Source organism: Nycticebus coucang, chromosome 18, assembly GCF_027406575.1.
Source record: "Nycticebus coucang isolate mNycCou1 chromosome 18, mNycCou1.pri, whole genome shotgun sequence".
Taxonomy (NCBI): domain Eukaryota; kingdom Metazoa; phylum Chordata; class Mammalia; order Primates; family Lorisidae; genus Nycticebus; species Nycticebus coucang.
The window spans coordinates 76,314,403-76,333,620 of NC_069797.1; the positions used below are offsets into that span (position 1 = coordinate 76,314,403).

Genomic DNA, 19,218 nt, shown 5'->3' on the forward strand with positions numbered 1-19,218 from the left:
TAAAGTAAAACCTGGAAAATACTAGATTTGGAAAGCTGCTACCTCGGGAGGTAAAACGTGTACTGTTTCTCTTAATTTTCATCAATAGCAGAAGCTAGAGAACATTGTCCTTCCTTCCAGACTCCCTTTCCCTTTCCGACAAAGTTTCTTTATCATGCTTTGGTATAAAAGTGATAGCAAAAATAAGTCACCTGCAAATAGAATGAATCAGCAAGACGCCATTAGGGGGTGAGCTGTTTTCACACCGTAACTTCAGAAATAGATCCCATTGACCTCTCCAGCTAGAAATAATTCTATATTTTAAGCACTATGCAATAATTATTTAAAGAAGACTAATCTGAATGATCTGTGCTTTCTGTAGATATGGGATTTTTCTTGGGTTTGGGTTAGGTTGGGTTGCTTTTGCTTTCCTGTGTTGTAAGGGGCTGGTCATTGGGGCTGGAACTGAGTAAGAGAGGACAAGAGAATCAGGAGTCCACTGCAGAAGTTGGAGGAAATGCTTGTCGATGTAGATCCATCGTATGAAATGTGTGAACCCCACACACAAAGGCTTTAGCTTTAGGGACCTTCAACTCAAAACAAATAAATGACTAAGACAGTTGAAAATATAATGTGCCTCCCCAGATACCCAATGAGAAAGGCCACGTTTAAAATCTGTTATTAAGGCACTGAAATAAAAACTCAAGATTTTCCTTTTGTGATGTCTGCTCTCTGTGATGATCTGATGAGGCAGGCAGAGAAGCTCTTCTGAGAGAAGTTGCTGTGCAGCTTGAGGACCTTGGTCAACCCCTCAAAAGGACCCTTATCTGTAAACAGAGTCCTCTGAATCAGTCAAATGCCCACAGCATAAGGCATTTGGGAAAGTAGGACTCTTTGCCATCCGATTCTGTCCTCCTGCACAAAGAGCACACTCTTCTGTATGAAATTTCACTATGTAAATACTCATCTCAATTTCAAGTATGAAAGATTTATTATTGCTGCAGCTACCAATTCTGCTGTGTCCCTCTAAAAGCCAGTAGCCAACCAAACATTATAATAAATTTATATTAAGTTTAAAGGCCATCAGTATGAGTAAAAACTCATTTATATTTAAGCCAGTGCCTAAAAATGCCAGGCAGATAGTAAGCACTCAAGAAATGCTTCATCAATTGAATTTTTAGTCCTTCATTACTTTGTCACTTATAGTAGGCCACTTTTTAACTAAACCTTTCTTCCCAAAAAGGACTGCCTGTCGTACTTATAAAACTATGTAAGCAGCCCCAGCTTAGATCTGTAATCCCAACAATTTAGGAAGCTGAGGTGGGAGGACTGCTCAAGACCACAAGTTCAGGACCAGCCTAAGTAACAGAGCGAGACCCCATCTCTCACCTCTAAGTACGTGTACACATACTGTATACAATACGTATGCGGCATCCATGGAACAAGCTAGAATTGGTTTCTTCTTTTCCAAAAGAAAGAGTATCCTCTCCTGCTTTAACTGTAGAGCTCAAGATGGGAACCACTAGGGAGGGAAAGATCATCTATTTCTCGGCCTTTTTATCTGTCATTACCTTTATCTGCAGTCATTACCAGTCTTCTGAGTGCACAGTACTTAGGCCCTTTGTTCTGATAAAAAGATGAAGAATGTGTATTTTTAAATCGAATGAAAGCTGCATATCCTGGTGGCATTTGACGATGGTGATTATTACTATTTTATTATTCTTAACTCTATATTGGTTCAGTTGAAGAAGAGGAAGGGAGACAATGACTCCAGAACCCCACAGTATAAAAATATTTTGCCAAAAATTGTAGTAATGAAGGACCATTTTTTAAATTTTAATATCAGTGTTGTAAGAGAGAAATTTGTTTTGCTTCATCAAGCTCAACTTTAAAAGAATCCCTGTAAATTATTAACAAAGGATGCCAGATTCACCTAGCAGTGAACACTGAACATGCAGAGTATATTTATTTTGATACAATGTATTTAAAGTCACTTTCTACCTACTGAAAATACTTGGCTTAGCATCAACAGGATCTCTAGCCTGTTAGTTTTCAGCAGCTTTTCTAGATGGTGCACATATCTAGGTGGTTGTGTTAGTTTGGCATTGTAGGTAAAGATAGTCTTGTCAGAGGTCAACTTAAAATGAAAATATTGTTGGGGGTGGGGGTTGTGTGTGTGCATAGGAACTGTTTTGAATCTATTGTTTTATTAAACCTATGTTTTTTCAGAATTAAGAATATTTTCTATTAGTAATTTTAAATTAACATATTGAGCTGGGACACTGGGCATAAGCCTTTGAATAAATCCTTACAAAATACATGCTTCTTAGTGGTAATATTATAAAACAAAACACATTTGTGCTTGAAGAAAGTAAGCCAAATTCTAAAATTTAAATTACATTTTTGCTAACACATTTTTAAAACTGTATGGCATGGATCTGTCATCTCCACTTCAAAGGATTGTTAATGGACTAGAGTATGTATATAAGATGGTGATCAAATGGTTACTTCGTCTAGAAAACTATGTCATAACATAAGGAATGCTTGAAGACATTGGGGTTATTTAGCTGGAGAAAAAAATAGTTGAGGGAAGCATCGCAGTTCACTACATGTACAAGTGTTTAAAAGGCTGAACACAGGAAAGGGTAGATGTTTTCTGTTGTTCCAGAGGCGATGAATTTTTTTTTTTTGGGGGGGGGGGCAGTTTTTGGCCGGGGCCAGGTTTGAACCTACCACCTGCAGCATATGGCGCCAGCACCCTACTCCTTTGAGCCACAGGCGCTACCCGCAATGGGTGAATTTGCTTATTTCAGCTCACCCTGACAATGAATTTTCCTGTAAAGTCATCTAATGTATCTAATGGTGGAATTTTTTTATTAATTAATTACTTTTTATTAAATCATAACTTTGTACATTGATGCTTTTATGGGGTTCAGGGTATTGGAAATGTTGTTCTTTTGAATTTTGAGTAAATAGTGTTTTTCCATTTATTTCTAAGATTTTGAAGCATACTTTGCTACATTTCTGCTTTTAGGCAGATTTAAAACTCTTTATAAAAATCAATTAATTGTACTTCCCATAGTTTTAATATTTATTCTTAACTTTTACTTAAGTAACTTATAGTGCATTTGCCTTTCAAAGAGATGGAATAGAGATGACAAATTATAGGTGTTCGTTACCTACAGTAAGTCAGTATTTTTATAGTTAATTGATCTTTAGCAACGCCTAAGTTATTTTAGCTTCCTAAAACATTCATGATTGTTAGCATCTGTGTTAATTTTCCTGATTCAATTTTGTCCCTTCAATTTGTAAAACTGTTTTTCTCTATATATTGTTGTTTTCTGTGTAATTAAAGGTAATATAGTCGGCATTGGCTAGCAGTGATCAATTAGGGCTAATGTCCTGTTACTGGTAACAATTTGCATAATATATTGCTCAGCATAGAGTGCTTATTTTAAAATAATTTATTGGCCAAGGCACAGTGGCTCATCCAAGCACAGTGGGAGGATTCCTTGAAGTCAAGAGTTTAAGACCAGCCTGAGCAAGAGTAAGACCTCATCTCTACTAAAAATGGAAAAATTAGCCGGGCATTGTGGTGCATGCCTATAATCCCAGCTGCTTGGGAGGTTGAGGCAGGAGGATCATTTGAGCCCAGGAGTTTGAGGTTGCTGTGAGCTAGGCTGACACCACGGCACCCTACCCAGGGTAACAAAATGAGACTCTGTCTTAAAAAATAATAATAATTTATGGTTTGGCACTCGTAGCACAGTGGTTTGTGGCGGACACCTGTAGTCCCACCTAGTTGGGAGGCTGAGGCAAGAGAATCACTTAAGCGATAGGAACTGTTTTGAATCTATTGATTCGCGAGTTTGAGGTTGTTGTGAGCTGTGATGGAACGCACAGAAAATCGCTTAATCGATAGGAACTGTTTGAATCTGTTGATTCAAGAGTTTGAGCTTGCTGTGAGCTGTGACGCCACAGCACTTTAATAAGGGCAAGAAAGTGAGACTCTGTCTCAAAAATAATAATAATAATTTATATGCTGTGTGTCCTTTTGCTGTTAATATTACTGCATCTTATTAGAATGAAGAGTAGGAAAGGAACTGTTTCCATGGTGGTTTTTAGCCAGAAAATTATTTTAATAGATTTATAATTGATTTTGTAATAACCATGTTGAGACCAAGTAATTTAAAATTTGCAGTTAACTATTTGCATTTTATGCCATAGCTTTCTGAAGTTATAAGCAGAAATGCTTTCTCTACTTCAGTTAACACCTAAAATATTTATATTTCTCTGATAAAATGCATCTGTATGCAAATTACACATGACACAGCAATGCTTTCTCTACTTCAGTTAACACCTAAAATATTTATATTTCTCTGATAAAATGCATCTGTATGCAAATTACACATGACACAGCTATCAGTCTAATTGTCAACAGTGCAAAGTGAGCTTATAGCAGAAGCAAAATTTTTAGAATTTGAATTGGTTTTGAAAAGTAAAGTTTATATATTTAATATAAAATATTTTTATACTGAAATATAAAACACTTGGACAGATTCTTGTTGCCTGGTCTTTTTTTTTTTTTTTTTTGTAAGCTAGGACTTTCATTAGAAGTTAGAAAGGAATGCAGAAAAGCACCCAGAGCTTCTGGAAGGGGGAAAGAACTGAAGAACTCTCTCAGGAGTCTCCATGTGGGCTCTTTTATCTAGGAGTTTGAAATGTCGCCTGGTCTTATACCACATTCTTGTCTATAGATAATTCAGTTGACCCTTGGGTTTTGGGTGTTGACTCCCAACACAAGTGAAAATCTGAGTGTAACTTTTGACTCTCCTGAAATTTAACTAAACATACAGTAGACTAACACATATTTTATATGTTATGTGAGATCTGACAGTTAAGTTTGTGAACTTGCCACTGTGCACTTACATTAGCAGCACTGTATAAACAGTTTGGTTTCATAACCTTGGTGTATTGATGTCTCACACCTGTGTTCATGTCAACGTGTGGGGATATCTTGCTGAGCGGCATTCATTATTGTTGCTTGTTTTTGTGTGCCATCCCATTGTAAAAATGTCAGAGCTTGAATTAGATAGAGCAGTGAACAAACATTTGTAAATTTCATGTTAAACTTCGTAAGAATGGAAGTAAAATCAGGGACATGTTAGTCCAAGTTTATGGGGATAATGTCATGAAGAAAACACCAGTGTACAAATGGATTAAATGCTTTTCTGAGGAGAGAGAAAGCTTCACTGGTGAAGAGGGGTCAGGACAACCGGTAATGAGTAGAACTGATAAAACATTGCAAAAATTAATTTTCATCAAAATTGTCAGCTGACTATGAGAGGGATAGCAGACCAAGTAAACGTCAATAGAGAAAATAGGAAAATCTTAACTGAAAATCTTGGCCAACAACTCCTGGCTCTTGCATCACAACAGTGCACCAGCTCATGCAGCACTGTCTGTGAGGGAGTTTTTAGCCAGTAAACAAATAACTGTATTGGAGCCCCCTCCCTACTCACCTGATCTGGCCCCCAATGACTTTTTTCTTTACCCAAAAATAAAGGGAATATTAAAAGGAAGACATTTTGATAACATTGAAGTCATCGAGGGTAATACAGTGCCAGCTTTGATGGCCATTGCAGGAAGAGTTCCAAAATTGCTCTGTAGAGTGGACTAGGGACTAACATCAAAGCACAACTTCCCAAGGGAAATACTTCAAAGGTGGCCATAGTGATATTCAGCAGTAAGGTAGGAAGCACTTTTTCTGTGAACTTAATTGTCATACAATAAAGTAAGCTAAAGAAAAAAAGGTATTAAGAAAATCATAAGATGGCTCGGCACCTGTGACATACACTGAGGGTGGCAGGTTCAAACCTGGCCCAGGCCAGCTAATCAACTGCAACAAAAAAATAGCCGGGTGTTATGGCGGGTGCCTGTAGTCCCAGCTACTTGGGAGGCTGAGGCAAGAGGATCACTTGAGCCCAAGAATTTGAGGTTGCTGTGAGCTGTGACGGCACGGCATTCTACCAAGGACAACATAGTGAGACTCTGGTCTCCAAAAAAAAAAAAAAAAACAATAGTAATAATAAAAAAGAAGATCATAACAATTGTATGCTTAATAATTGTTAGATGGAAGTGGATCATAATAACAGTCCTCATCACTGTTTCACCCTCGCAGTAGACTCAGGAGGCGGCATCTCAGAGGGCTGAGGTGGAAGAAAATTCACCTCTAAGTGGACGTGCAGTTTGCACCTGTGCTCAAGGCTTACCTGTAGTGCACACCCTCCACACTCATTGTCAGTCCTTATTTAGTTTCTGTCGGGGTCAGTCCCTAAGGATGCTGTCACAACAGGACTAGGCAAAGCAGTGAAGAATTTTCAACAAGGCCTTGCGGTCACTGTGCCTGTTGGAACTATGGGTGCTGGTCATGATTCCTCAACACTGTTCATTCTTCTGAGACAAACGCTTCAGACAACACTCATGGGTTGTACTGTGGGAGCTGCCTGCATTCTCTAGTATCACTTTACCTTTGTGTGTTTACTGCCGTCTTCTCGTTTCTATGCCCAGATAAATTAAACTATGTCTATCGTGGTCAAAAGATAAGCAAGAATAATTTTTCAGTGTATATTTGCAACTTGTCAATTGCTCTTACAAGAGAGTAATGTAACATACAATTTCTTTTAGGTCATTGCATTCAATGCCAAAAACAAGCAAGCTAGCTTCTCAAACATAGTTTCAAGCTATTCTTTTAAATCCTATTATGTTGCAAAAACTGACCTGAGTAGTCTTCAGTGTTTAATGGACTTTTAAAATTTCAAATGGGCAGAGGTCAAGAGTAAGAAAATTGCAGCTTTAATAAGGTAAACAAATATGATCAGATTTAATAATTATATACATTTAGCTTTCTGTTAAAGGCCATCCCAAAATAGATTATTTGAAAACTATTTTGAAATTGAAAAATGAATTACATGTTTACTTTCTCTCTGTTTTATTCTTATTATATGCTATGCCCCTTGGTACCCTTTTCAGTTTCATCAGGCTGGGGAGAAATGCCTAATGTTCACTCAAAGGCTGAAAACTCTTGGGGAGAGCCATCCTCCCCTTCTACCCTGGTTGACAATGGCACAGCAGCATGGGGGAAGCCACCCAGCAGTGGCAGCGGATGGGGAGATCGCCCTGCAGAACCCACTGTGCCATTCGGAAGAGCAGGTGCACCTGCTGCTGCCCCGGCCCTGTGCAAACCAGGTGAGCCTGGTGTTCTGCTTGCACTGATCTGACGATTTAGAATTGGCTCTCCAAGAATTTTATGTAGAGGGATACTTTTCACTGGATCTTAAAAACTAAATTCTTAGGATACTTTTCTCATACCCTTGCACTTTAAAACTAACCTGAAACCAAGACTGTAAAGAAGTATTTGTCATGTCTGATTCGTGAACACAAAGGAGCTTTTAGCAGAAGTCTGTGCCCTCCTTTTTAAAGCAACACAAATAAAGAATTAAAGCAACCTAGCATATACATATATTTGCTGCTGCTAGTAATATCCATGCTTCACCAGTGTCCATATACCTGCCACATTAACCAATTTGAACTTGCTATTTGAGCAAGATGGATAAACCATGTCATTTTTTTCTTCGAGATTAGTTTTTTAAAACATGTATTACCTCACAGCAATTTCATTTTGGGTACTCTATGCTTAAACTTGAAAAAAGAAAAAAATTGTTCATTTTTCCTCGCATTTTCTTAACATGTAACAAACATACAAATAACATATATACATATATTCTTATAAATGTCCAGATTATGTTTACTAAGTGTAATTCTTGTAACATGAGGGTGTTTTACAATGTGATATTTATAACAGTAACGTGATGTAAGACTGTGATTTAAGTCTGATAATAACTTTTAATTGTTGGCTCGGTGCCTGTGGCTCAGTAGCTAAGGGTACCAGCCACATGCACTGGAGCTGGCGGGTTCGAATCTAGCCCAGGCCTGCCAAACAGCACTGACAACTACAACCAAAAATGGCCAGGCTTTGTGGCTGGCACTTGTAGTCCCAGCTACTTGGGAGGCTGAGGCAAGAGAATCAGCCCAAGAGTCTGAGGTTGCTTTGAGCTGTGACACCATGGCATTCTACCCAGGGTGACAGCTTGAGACTCTGTTTCAAAAAAAAAAAAAAGAAAGAAAACTTTAATTGTTCACATGACTGCACAAGCTGTATCTTTTCTCTGGGTATCATTAGATATCCTAGATCTTTTTTTTTTTTTTTTTTGTAGAGACAGAGTCTCACTTTATGGCCCTCTGTAGAGTGCTATGGCATCACACAGCTCATAGCAACCTCCAACTCCTGGGCTTCAGCGATTCTCTTGCCTCAGCCTCCCAAGTAGCTGGGACTACAGGTGCCCGCCACAACGCCCAGCTATTTTTTGGTTGCAGTTCAGCCGGGGCCGGGTTTGAACCCGCCACCCTCGGTATATGGGGCCGGCGCCCTACCGACTAAGCCACAGGCGCCACCCCAATATCCTAGATCTTAAAATGCAACTTATATAGTGTTGTATTTTGTTATTTTGCTAATAATGGATAGTATGTTACATGTATCTGCCATTCTACTGGAAGTATTGATTGCACTTGTATTACTTCTTATTGGAAATTAAAGAATAAGGGAACTAACTACTGAGTATTTAGATTCACATGCATTTTAGAGTCTGAACTAGAGGCTCAGTTATATGCCTGCCCTATCTTACCATCTGAAAGACCCTAGCTAGCTATGCTATAACCCAGTCTTTGGCCTTAAGTAATGAAAATTTGGGGTAATTTTGACACCAAAAATCACTTTGTACCTTAAGAGAAGAAAAAAATAACATCTTGAGATTGGAAATCAGTAGTTGATTTATAGCTCCATCTGCCTAAGACCTCTGTCTTGCTAGTTAATGAATGTTTGCTGGGATCTTGTTAAAAACACAGATTGCTAGCCAGGTGTTGTGGCAGGCACCTGTAGTCCCAGCTACTCAGGAGGCTGAGGTAAGAGAATCACCTAAGCCCAAGAGCTGGAGGTTGCTGTGAGCTGTGACGCCACAGCACTCTACCGAGGGCAGGAAAATGAGACTCTGTCTCAAAAAAAAAAGAAAGAGGAAAAAAACACACACACACAGATTGCTGGGCCCGAGCTCAGCCCTGCTATGCTGTGCATGCTGCCAGCTGACAGTCACGGATGGGCCAGCTTGAGAAACACTGGCGTCTGCCAGGTAATGCTCACAGGTTTGGGTCAAGCAGTGTTGAGAAGCACCCAGAAGACAATGACAGTTTTCAGGAATCTTCATGTTAGTAGCCTTTTCATACCATGTTGGGTTGCCACCTTCTCCTGTAGCCCCCAGGCTCTATTTTTAGCATGTTGGTTAGTAAATTTAGAACAGCGTAGACTACAAATAGCTGGGGTTTAAAGGAAAACTCTATGTATATGTACACATACGTTTATAGACATTACATATCTAGTGGGAGAAATTCAATTTTAAATCTGGGAAAATGAACTAAAAAAAAGGTAGGTTGCAATACACCCATTTTGTCCCACCTTCCCTAAATTATATATTATAGTGAAGGAGGCATGGAGAATTTGATAAGTTCATGTTGGTTCTCTTCTAGCTTCAAAATCTATGCAAGAAGGCTGGGGCAGTGGTGGGGATGAAATGAACCTCAGTACCAGCCAGTGGGAGGATGACGAAGGGGACGTGTGGAATAATGCTGCTTCCCAAGAAAGCTCCTCTTCCTGCAGCTCCTGGGGCAATGCCCCCAAAAAAGGACTTCAAAAGGTGTGAACAACAAACTTAAAGAAAATAAACCCTAAAACAAAAATCAATTTAAAGGTCATATTTCCAATGGTGAGTAGATAGACCTTAGCTTCTCTTAAGTCGTCTGTGGACCACTGCTAGGAGTGCTTTCCTCTTTGGAAAGAGCAGGCACTAAGCAAATGAGGTAGCCTGGGAAGAAGGCTCTTGTTACATTTTTTTTTATGCTTTTTAATTATGTGAATGTATTACTGTTTAAAAAAAAATTAGGTTAAAAAAAAGCATTCAATTAAAAGCAGAACCCAAAAACTAGAATCAGTGCTCTCTGTTCATAAGGAGGAAAAGTGATTACAGGGATCAAATAAAAAGTCTTTCTGCACCTGGGCTGGCAAATAATCCAATTAGTGATGGGACCAAAAATTGCAAATGGATAAATCAAAATATAATATAATCTTGGCTAATCTCAAGTTATCAAAATAGCCAGTGAATAAGCTGCCTCCGTGAGGAAAGAAAGCCTGTTCAGAAACCACCATGCCTTCCGTTACGTGGTTATAGCAGGGTCAGGCTGAAAAGCCCTGTGAAGAATATTTTCAGAGGGAATTTTTTTTATATTGTGCTAATGTGTCACTAGAGCCTTTGCAGTTGTAGACACAGAAGAAAGTTACCCAGCAGCCACTGTGTCCTGCCTGCTGCCCTGTCCTCTTCATCTTCTCCCTCGCTGCAGCTTCCTACGTACTCCTCTGCTCTACCCTACGGGCTGTAAGGAATGGATAGTCAGTAAAATTAACAAGGATTTTTTTCCTTTCTTCTTGTTGCCTCTTCATTCATTGGAATCAAACCCCTTGCATCTTAAATATTTTTTAGATTAAAGCTTATAAAAGGGCAAAAACTATGTCTCTTTTAGCAAATTTAACACAAGGCTATGTTCAAGGGAGCACTTCTTATGTTTTGATAATGGAAGTAAAATGTATTTTTGATGAACTAAATTAAATCTCTAGGAAAGAGAAATCATTATTATGCTTTGTTTGAGTCCATAAATTATACACAGACACCAGCCTGCAAATGCACCCTGATGCTTTTCATGGTATTAACCAGAAACACCCTGAGAGACTTCTGGAATATAACACTAATACAGAAAGAGTCAGTGACTTTTAAATCACCGTGAATTTAAGCTGTCTTCCATTTCTAGAAGAAATGCATCAGAATGTCACTCATGGACTTCCCCTTTCCCTGCACTTTGTTCCAGGGCGTGAAGACATCTGGCAAGCAGGACGAGGCCTGGATCATGAGCCGGCTGATGAAGCAGCTCACAGACATGGGCTTCCCGGTGACTGGCATCTTACCTTACTGCTACCTGCCCTGATTGTTTCCTCTCCTTGTCTGTTCTGTGTGACGAGGCAGGAAGACTGTTTGAGGGATGCAATTATTGACATCTGACTTCTAAATCCCCTTTTCCTGGGCAATTTGGGTTAGAGATCATTGCTTTGAACTACAGCAAAAATCCACATTTCTGTTGAGAAAGGTGTGAGAGCATTTTCCTAGAGTAAAAGAGCTATGAGATTTTTAATTTTTGATTTAATTATAGTTTTATATTTTCTTTTAACTTATAATTAAAAGTGAATTCATGCGGTAGATTGACAAAGATCCCAAGAGAAAACTTGGCATAAAGTACTGAAGCTTCGTATCCAAAAAAAGTATCTTAACCAAACCTGTTTATTTCCTGAGTTTCTGATCATGTGTTGGGAGAATTCAGATCTCAGGGTATCCCTTGAAAATGTACCACAATGCAGGCGGCGCCTGTGGCTCAGTGGTTAGGGCACCGGCCCCATATACCAAGGGTGGCGGGTTCAAACCCAGCCCCGGCCAAACTGCAACATAAAATAGCCAGACGTTGTGGTGGGTGCCTGTAGTCCCAGCTACTCGGGAGGTTGAGGCAAGGGAATCGCCTAAGCCCTGGAGTTGGAGGTTGCTGTGAGCTGTGTGACGTCACGGCACTCTACCGAGGGTGATAAAGTGAAACTCTGTCTCTACCAAAAAAGAAAAAAGAATTTTTTAGCAAATAGATGAATTTACAAGTACAGAATCCATGGATAATGAGGGTAAACTGTATCATCGTGTGCAAGTGCCAAAGTGTGTGTCTGCCAAGGGTGACAAAGACTCTGTCTCAAAGAAAAAAAAAAGGAAAGAAAAATGTACCACAATATATTCAGGTCCCCGAGATCAGATGACAGGAGTTCAGATGGTGAGGGATGTCACCCATATTTGCCACGTGGTCCCTTCAGATGTCTTCCTTCCAAATTGTTACTCAAGTGAGTATTCATCTTTCAACTACTGTGAATGCCCCTATAGGAGTGATTTCAGAGCTGTCTCCACACAGAAGAGGAACTCTGTCCTTCCTCTGGGTACAGGCCCTCTGTGCTGGGCAGGGCACTGCCTGTGTTGAGATGGCGGGAGGGTGACAGAGGCTTCGGGGAGCCCTGATCTATACTATCACAGTTACCACAACACCCTAGTGGCTCTGGTTATCCACTGATGTTAGTCTGTTCACATATGGGGATAATTATCAAAGTGAATCTCTTTGGTTTTGTTTGGTTGTTGATGATGAAGCCTAGAGTTCATGAAGTAGAAAAGGGAGCTCTGGCTGTGAGTAGTGCCTGCCGCCTGTAATCCCAACACTTTGGGAGGCCAAGACAAAAGGACTGCTTGAGGCCAGTTCAAGACCAGCTGGGATCAAAAAACTTAAATTAGCTGGGCATGGTAAAACCCACCAGTAGTCCCAGCTACTCAGGAGGCTGAGGAGGGAAGATGACTAGAGTCTAGCATTAAATAAATAAGGAAATACATACAAATAGAGCGGCGCCTGTGGCTCAGTCGGTAAGGCCCCATATACTGAGGGTGGCGGGTTCAAACCCGGCCCCGGCCAAACTGCAACCAAAAAATAGCCAGGCGTTGTGGCGGGCGCCTGTAGTCCCAGCTACTCGGGAGGCTGAGCAAGAGAATCGCTTAAGCCCAGGAGTTGGAGGTTGCTGTGAGCTGTGTGAGGCCACGGCACTCTACCGAGGGCCATAAAGTGAGACTCTGTCTCTACAAAAAAAAAAAAAAAAAGAGTACAACCCTATCTCAGTCGGAAATACATACAAATAATGCTCTGTACTCTGTCAGTGCTTTAAACACAGTTGCTGGCACTGGAGAGAGGCAGATGGAGATGTGACTCTCTAGGATAGGAGCCTGCCCTGACCTCCCTGTCCGTGTGTGTCAGGGCTGTGGCCTGCCACCTTGGCTTAGAGCGCATCTTTGCTGCTTCAGTGCTGTTCCATTTTGTACAGAAAGTGATGGTTAGGAGGATTTATAAAGTTTTACTGATACCCTACATTTCCTTTCTAAAGTACTAAATACAAGTTCTTTAAAAAGCAAGTCTGTATGTTTTCTTATTATAAGTATTTTTTACATGTATTTAACAGTCATTTATCTCTAATAATGGAGAAGAGTATTTCCAGTTCCAAAACCTAATACTAGCCATTTTTTTGCTAAGTGAGCAGTGGTTAACCTGTTTCCTCTACTGTCCTACAGAGAGAGCCAGCTGAAGAGGCCTTGAAGAGCAGCAACATGAATCTCGACCAGGCCATGAGTAAGTCAGGAGCACACTTACAGAGTGCACCTTCTTTGGAGATACCTGCTGCCCATTTGTGGAGCCTTCCTTTCTAGAAGGCTTTCATGCTAGTCATGGGTGACAGGTTGTTTATGCACTGGCCTCCGTGAAGAAGCACCCATTTGACTGCGGTAATCGCAGGGAGTCTCTTGGGACTAGCAGGCTTTGGAGACAAATGGACAGGGCCATATTTGGAGCATGTTTGCTTTTTTTCTATTTTTTTTTCCTAGTACTTCAACAAATAGATGAATTTTTTTCCACCCATTTTGAAGGACACTGGGACCGCACACACAGACTTCATTTGATACTGAGGTGAACGTACTCTTCATGCCCAGTCCCCGGTGGGCTCGTGGAGGGCTCAGCAGAAGCTTCGCCTTGCTGGCTGAGCACTTACTCTTGTTGAGAGATAAGATTTACTGTCAAGGGACAAGCATCCCTAATTCCAGGGCTGCTTTAAAAATAATAATGACGTTAAGTATTTATATTTCAATATAGTTGATTCTTGTTATTCTTGGTAGTTCTGTTCTGTGAAGTTGTTGCGAGCACTGAACCAGTGCTCCTAGGGGAGGTAGAGGGGTTGGTGTCCATGAGCCTCTGGCCACAACATTCTTGTGAGTCAGTCACTGTGTAACCCTGTTTTATGTGTGTTTCTGTTTCAGGACACCTTATGTAATATATATTTCTCAAAAATCAATCATATGCCATGCTTCTTACATTAATCCATTACCCAAGAAGGGTCTAAGATTGTTCTGACCCTGGATAATGTGGCCATAAATTTCTTTAGCTTTCAGACTCAGGACTTTTTTCTATTGGTCATCATCCCATGAATTCACAAATTTTGCCTCTTTTCTGTATCTTTATCCCATGCTACAGATGTTATTCTAGCACTTTCTGAGCAGCCTCACATATGGGTCAGTGAATTTCTGGCTTTCTTTTTCTGGATATAATGTATCATTGATTCACTAACATGAAACTCAAGGCAGAAGCCATTCACTCATGCCTCAACAAAACTTGTCTAACAAAGCACCTCACAGCCTTCTTGGGCTTAGAAATGCTCAACACTTAAGCACTGTGCTGGGGGACCATTTTAAACAATGAAATGACCAAGAAGCAGAAAAATAGAAAAAATGTAGCACTAAATAAATCACTAGAAAGATTCTTTACACTGTGAGATCTGAAACAAGACCTGAGCTGAGAACAGGATTCACATTTTTTGACTATCTGCCCTTGTCCACAAAAGTGCCACAATTACTGATTGGGGGTTACGTATCAATTTTAGCAAATAGGGTGGCGCCTATGGCTCAGTGGGCAGGGCGCCAGCCCCATATGCTGAGGGTGGTGGGTTCAAACCTGGCCCCGGCCAAACTGCAACAAAAAAATAACTGGGCGTTGTGGCGGATGCTTACAGTCCCAGCTACTCGGGAGGCTAAGGCAAGGGAATCACCTAAGCCCAGGAGTTGGAGGTTGCTGTGAGCTGTGTGACATCATGGCACTCTACCAAGGGCAGTAAAGTGAGACTCTGTCTATACCAAAAAAAAAAAAAGAAAAATATTTAGCAAATAGATGAATTTACAAGTACGGAATCCGTGGATAATGAGGGTAAACTGTATAATCACGTGCAAGGTACACACTGCCAAGGCAGGAAATCAGAGGGAGCTGGAAGACATGAGTTTCAACTTCTTCAACTGTGAAATAGTACACAGTTGAAGTGGGCTAAACAGGCTCGATGTCCGTAGTGCGGTGGTTACGGCGCCAGCCACATACACTGAGGCTGGTGGGTTCAAACCTGGCCTGGGCCTGCTAAACAACAATGACAACTGCAACAACAACAAAATAGCCGGGCATTGTGGTGGGCGCCTGTAGTCCCAGCTACTTGGAAGGCTGAGGCAAGAGGAGGAGGTTGCTGTGAGCTGTGACCCAATGGCACTCTACCAAGGGCGACATAGTGACACTCTATCTCCAAAAAAAAAAAAAAGAAAGGTAGGCTAAATAGATACTTGTCACAGGACAGAAGCTGTCTGTGTTGCACAGTGTTGCCTCTGGAGCACTTGCAGTAACAGGGACTCTGAGTACAGACACGGTAATCAGGGGAAACCCTCTAAGAAAGGGACACTGGTGGTCTGGAGTGGAGAGGGACGGAGGGCAGGCAAGGCCAGACCACAGGCGTGTGAGAGCAGAAGAGGTGCCAGCTGTCGGGGCTCTTCTATAGGGAAGCCAAGTGCTCTTGCTGTCCCCTTGGCCCCACTGTTTACTAGGGGGTAGGGGGAGGTCCTTGTCCCTCCCTGAGGCTTTGGCTGGAGCCTGTCTTGTGCTCAGCGCTCCTGACTGATGCAGGCTGGCGGTATGCCTTCAGCATGGCTTTTTTTGTTGTGCTCCAGGCGCTCTGCTGGAAAAGAAGGTGGACGTGGACAAGCGTGGCCTGGGAGTGACTGACTACAACGGCATGGTCACCAAGCCCCTCGGCTGCCGCCCACCCATCTCCAAAGAGTCTTCCATGGACCGTCCCACCTTTCTTGACAAGGTATCAATCTAGGTGACTCTTTGTTTGCCTTTTTAACAAGTGTTTTTCATTTTAACTGTGTCCTGTAAACCAGATTAATAACTTGCTGGGCTATAATACTTAAGTGACTTTTGTTCATTTTTTCTGATAAATTTGAACGTTTAACTCAAAAGACGGAAATGGTTGGATTTCGTACAATGTTACTAGGCGTGAAAAAGACTGAAATTGACTGGATATCTGTTTCAATTTGTCCAATAGACAAGGGTCATCAGATTTCTATGTTATTATCTCATCTTAACAGAGTTTTTCCATTTGGAAATGATGTGTTACATGTTTAATTTCAGAAAAAGTGATTAGAAGTGGTGAGGCCTGGGCATAGTGACACACCTGTAATCTTAGTGTTTTGGGAGGCCAAAGTGGGAGGATCACTTGAGCTCAGAAGTTCTAGACAAGCCTGGACAATATAGCAAGACCTCTTCTCTATTAAAAAAAAAAAAAAAAGGAAGGGCCAGGCGCCGTGGCTCAGGCCTGTAATCCTAACACTCTGGAAGGCCAAGGTGGGTGGATTGCCTAAGCTCACAAGTTCGAGACCAGTGTGAGCAAGAGCAAGACCCTATCTCTAAAAATAACTGGGCATTGTGGCACGTGCCTATGGTACCAGCTACTCCAGAGGCTGAGACAAGAGAATCCCTTGAACCAAAGAGTTTGAGGTTGCTGTGAGCTATGACACCATGGCATTCTAAGGGCGACTAAAAAAAAAAATACGAAAAAGAAAAGGAATTATTCCATGAAGTAGGAAGTGTAAAAAATAAAAATTAAATAAAGACATGGTGGAGCTTTTGCACCTGTGCCTGTCTGGGCCTTGCCGATGGCCGCCTTCCTGCCCCCAACTGGCGCCCACAGGAATCCCTGCCTGTCTGACAGGTCCAGGTACAGCTCAGTCCTGAGTACTGTGTCTATAAACATCATGCTCCAGATTGGTGCATCTACAAAAAGAGGGGAAAAGGTATCACTTTAAATTCAATCTGAATGTTGAACTTCGAATATAAAATTGAAGCAAAGACAGGTTTAAAAAAAAGAGTGACAGGCTCACTGGTGAGTCTCAATGTCATTAGGGACTTCACATCGGCTCCCAAACTGAGGCCTCCACCACCACTGCGCTCCAGAACACTCCCGCCTCTCTTCAGTGGGGGCAGGCTATAGGCTGCCCCAGGAAATTGAAATTTCAGACAAACAAAAAATAATTTGGGGAATATATTTATATTAAAAAGTATTTGTTCGGCTTGGTGCCTGTGGCTCAAGCAGCTAAGGCACCAGCCACATACACCTGAGCTGGCGGGTTCAAATCCAGCCCGGGCCTGCCAAACAACAATGACGGCTGCAACCAAAAAATAGCCAGGCATTGTGGCAGGCACCTGTAGTCCCACTACCTGGGAGGCAGAGGCAGGAGAATCGCTTGAGCCCAGAAGTTTGAGTTTGTTGTGAGCTGTGATGCCACGGCACTCTACTCAGGGTGACAGCTTGAGGCTCTGTCCCAAAAAAAAGTATTTGTTCATCTGAAATTCCAGTTGTAACTCAGCATCCTGTATTTTTAATTGCTAAATCTGGCAACCCTAAGTGTGGGACTCTGGACTATTTTCTTACCTCTAAAATATGGGATAATACCACAGGCTTGTGATGTCATTAGATAAGTTTGCAAAAGTTCTGGTGCATAGTGTGACCTCAAGAAGTGTAAAAAATAAAAAGATTTCTGTTTTATAAATTACTCTATTATTAGGTTAAACCATATAAACTGCTATGTTTATAGTTCAGAAACAGCTGAATGCCAACAGAATTCAACCTAATGTATACCTAGCACCTTGGTAATAACTTCTCAGAATCTGTTTATTTGAAAATGGTTGTAAAGTGTTTCTAGATAAGACTTTTGCCAGTGTTTTTGTCCTTTTCTTCCTACTCCTATCCAAGGCAGGGCCGATAGTGTGTGAGGGTTTAGCAGCTAACATGTGTTTGTAAAATAATTTTTTAAGTGGAAACAGCATCTTAATCCTATTTCTCTTTTCTTTTTCCACTCTTTCTTTTGCCCATGTTCTCCATTCCCTTTTTATCCACACTTTTTTGATCTTTGAATTCTTTTCATCCATACCTTTTTTCTATTTCCTTGGGAAACTGTTTGGTGCTTTGTCGCTGATGGACACTGCACACAGCTCACCCTTTCTTTCTCTAATCAGGATGGCGGCCTCGTGGAAGAGCCCACGACTTCACCGTTTTTGCCTTCCCCAAGCCTGAAGCTCCCCCTTTCAAACAGTGCACTCCCCAATCAGGCCCTGGGTGGGATTGCCTCAGGGCTGGGCATGCAAAACTTGAATTCTTCTAGACAGGTAAGGCTGTTGGAAGAGAATAGAATGTGGTCTTTGTTTCGCCTGCCTTTTAAAAAATGTGTTTAAGACATAAACTTTCTTATCGTTAGTTAATAACTCTTTTAAAATAGAAGCGAAGTGTAAAGGTAGCTGAAATACTATAAGGATGTCCCTGACTTTAGGGGATTTGTGGAGTGGAGAGTGGGATAACAAGTTTGAAATTTCACCACGAAGTAGAAAATGCTTCACAGTGATATTTGTTTTTACATTGAACTGAAACATTTAGTTCTCAGCACTCTTGGTACCAACTCACTGCGAGTTGAAATGGTAATATATTGCAGAGTAGTCTTCCATTGCCGGATCCACTCAGACATCTGGTAGTGCCCATCTTCTTTCTCCTGAAAATCAAAATATTAAATACTTTCTTTGTTTTTCTAGTTGGATCTCACTCTGTCACCCAGGCTGGAGTGCAGTGGCACCATCATAGCTCACTGTAACGGCAAACTCCTAGATGGAAATGATCCTCTTGCCTCAGCCTCCTGAGCAGCTGAGATTACAGGCACCTGTCACCGTTTTGTTGTTGTTGTTTTTTAAATTAACCAGGTCTGGTGGCATGTACCTGTAGTCCCAGCTACTAAAGAGGCTGAGGCAGGAGGATCACCTGAGCCCATGAGTTTGACATTGTTGTGAGCTGTGATGGAGCCACTGCACTCCAGCCTGAGTGACAGAGCAAGACTCTGTCGCAAAAGGAAAAGAAAAGAAGGACCTGAGAAAAGTTTTGTTTGCTCCTTCATCTCACTTCTCTCTTGTAGATCCCCTAATGTGGAATGATATGCAAATAATGCTTTCCCATCTATGCAACACTCCTCTCACTGATTTTCTTAGGGATGAGGTTGACACACACATGCCTTAGAGACTTCTCTCCTAGCAGGCACTGTGGTATTTGGGGCA

General features: G+C 41.3%; 1 protein-coding gene across 11 annotated transcripts in view; it reads left to right on the forward strand.

Annotated features, from left to right (window-relative positions):
- The window catches only part of TNRC6C (trinucleotide repeat containing adaptor 6C), a 154,216-nt gene that overhangs the window by 106,260 nt on the left and 28,738 nt on the right, over positions 1 to 19,218 (forward strand). For 5 of the 11 annotated variants that reach the window (XM_053570534.1, XM_053570524.1, XM_053570528.1 and 2 more), the window contains exons 6-11: positions 7,012 to 7,227; positions 9,619 to 9,785; positions 11,008 to 11,088; positions 13,332 to 13,389; positions 15,789 to 15,931; positions 18,115 to 18,288. In XM_053570534.1, coding sequence (XP_053426509.1) covers positions 7,012 to 7,227; positions 9,619 to 9,785; positions 11,008 to 11,088; positions 13,332 to 13,389; positions 15,789 to 15,931; positions 18,115 to 18,288 — 839 coding nt within the window. The remainder of the gene's footprint in view (positions 1 to 7,011; positions 7,228 to 9,618; positions 9,786 to 11,007; positions 11,089 to 13,331; positions 13,390 to 15,788; positions 15,932 to 18,114; positions 18,289 to 19,218) is intronic. The other 6 variants (XM_053570526.1, XM_053570530.1, XM_053570527.1 and 3 more) reach the window with 3 other exon arrangements.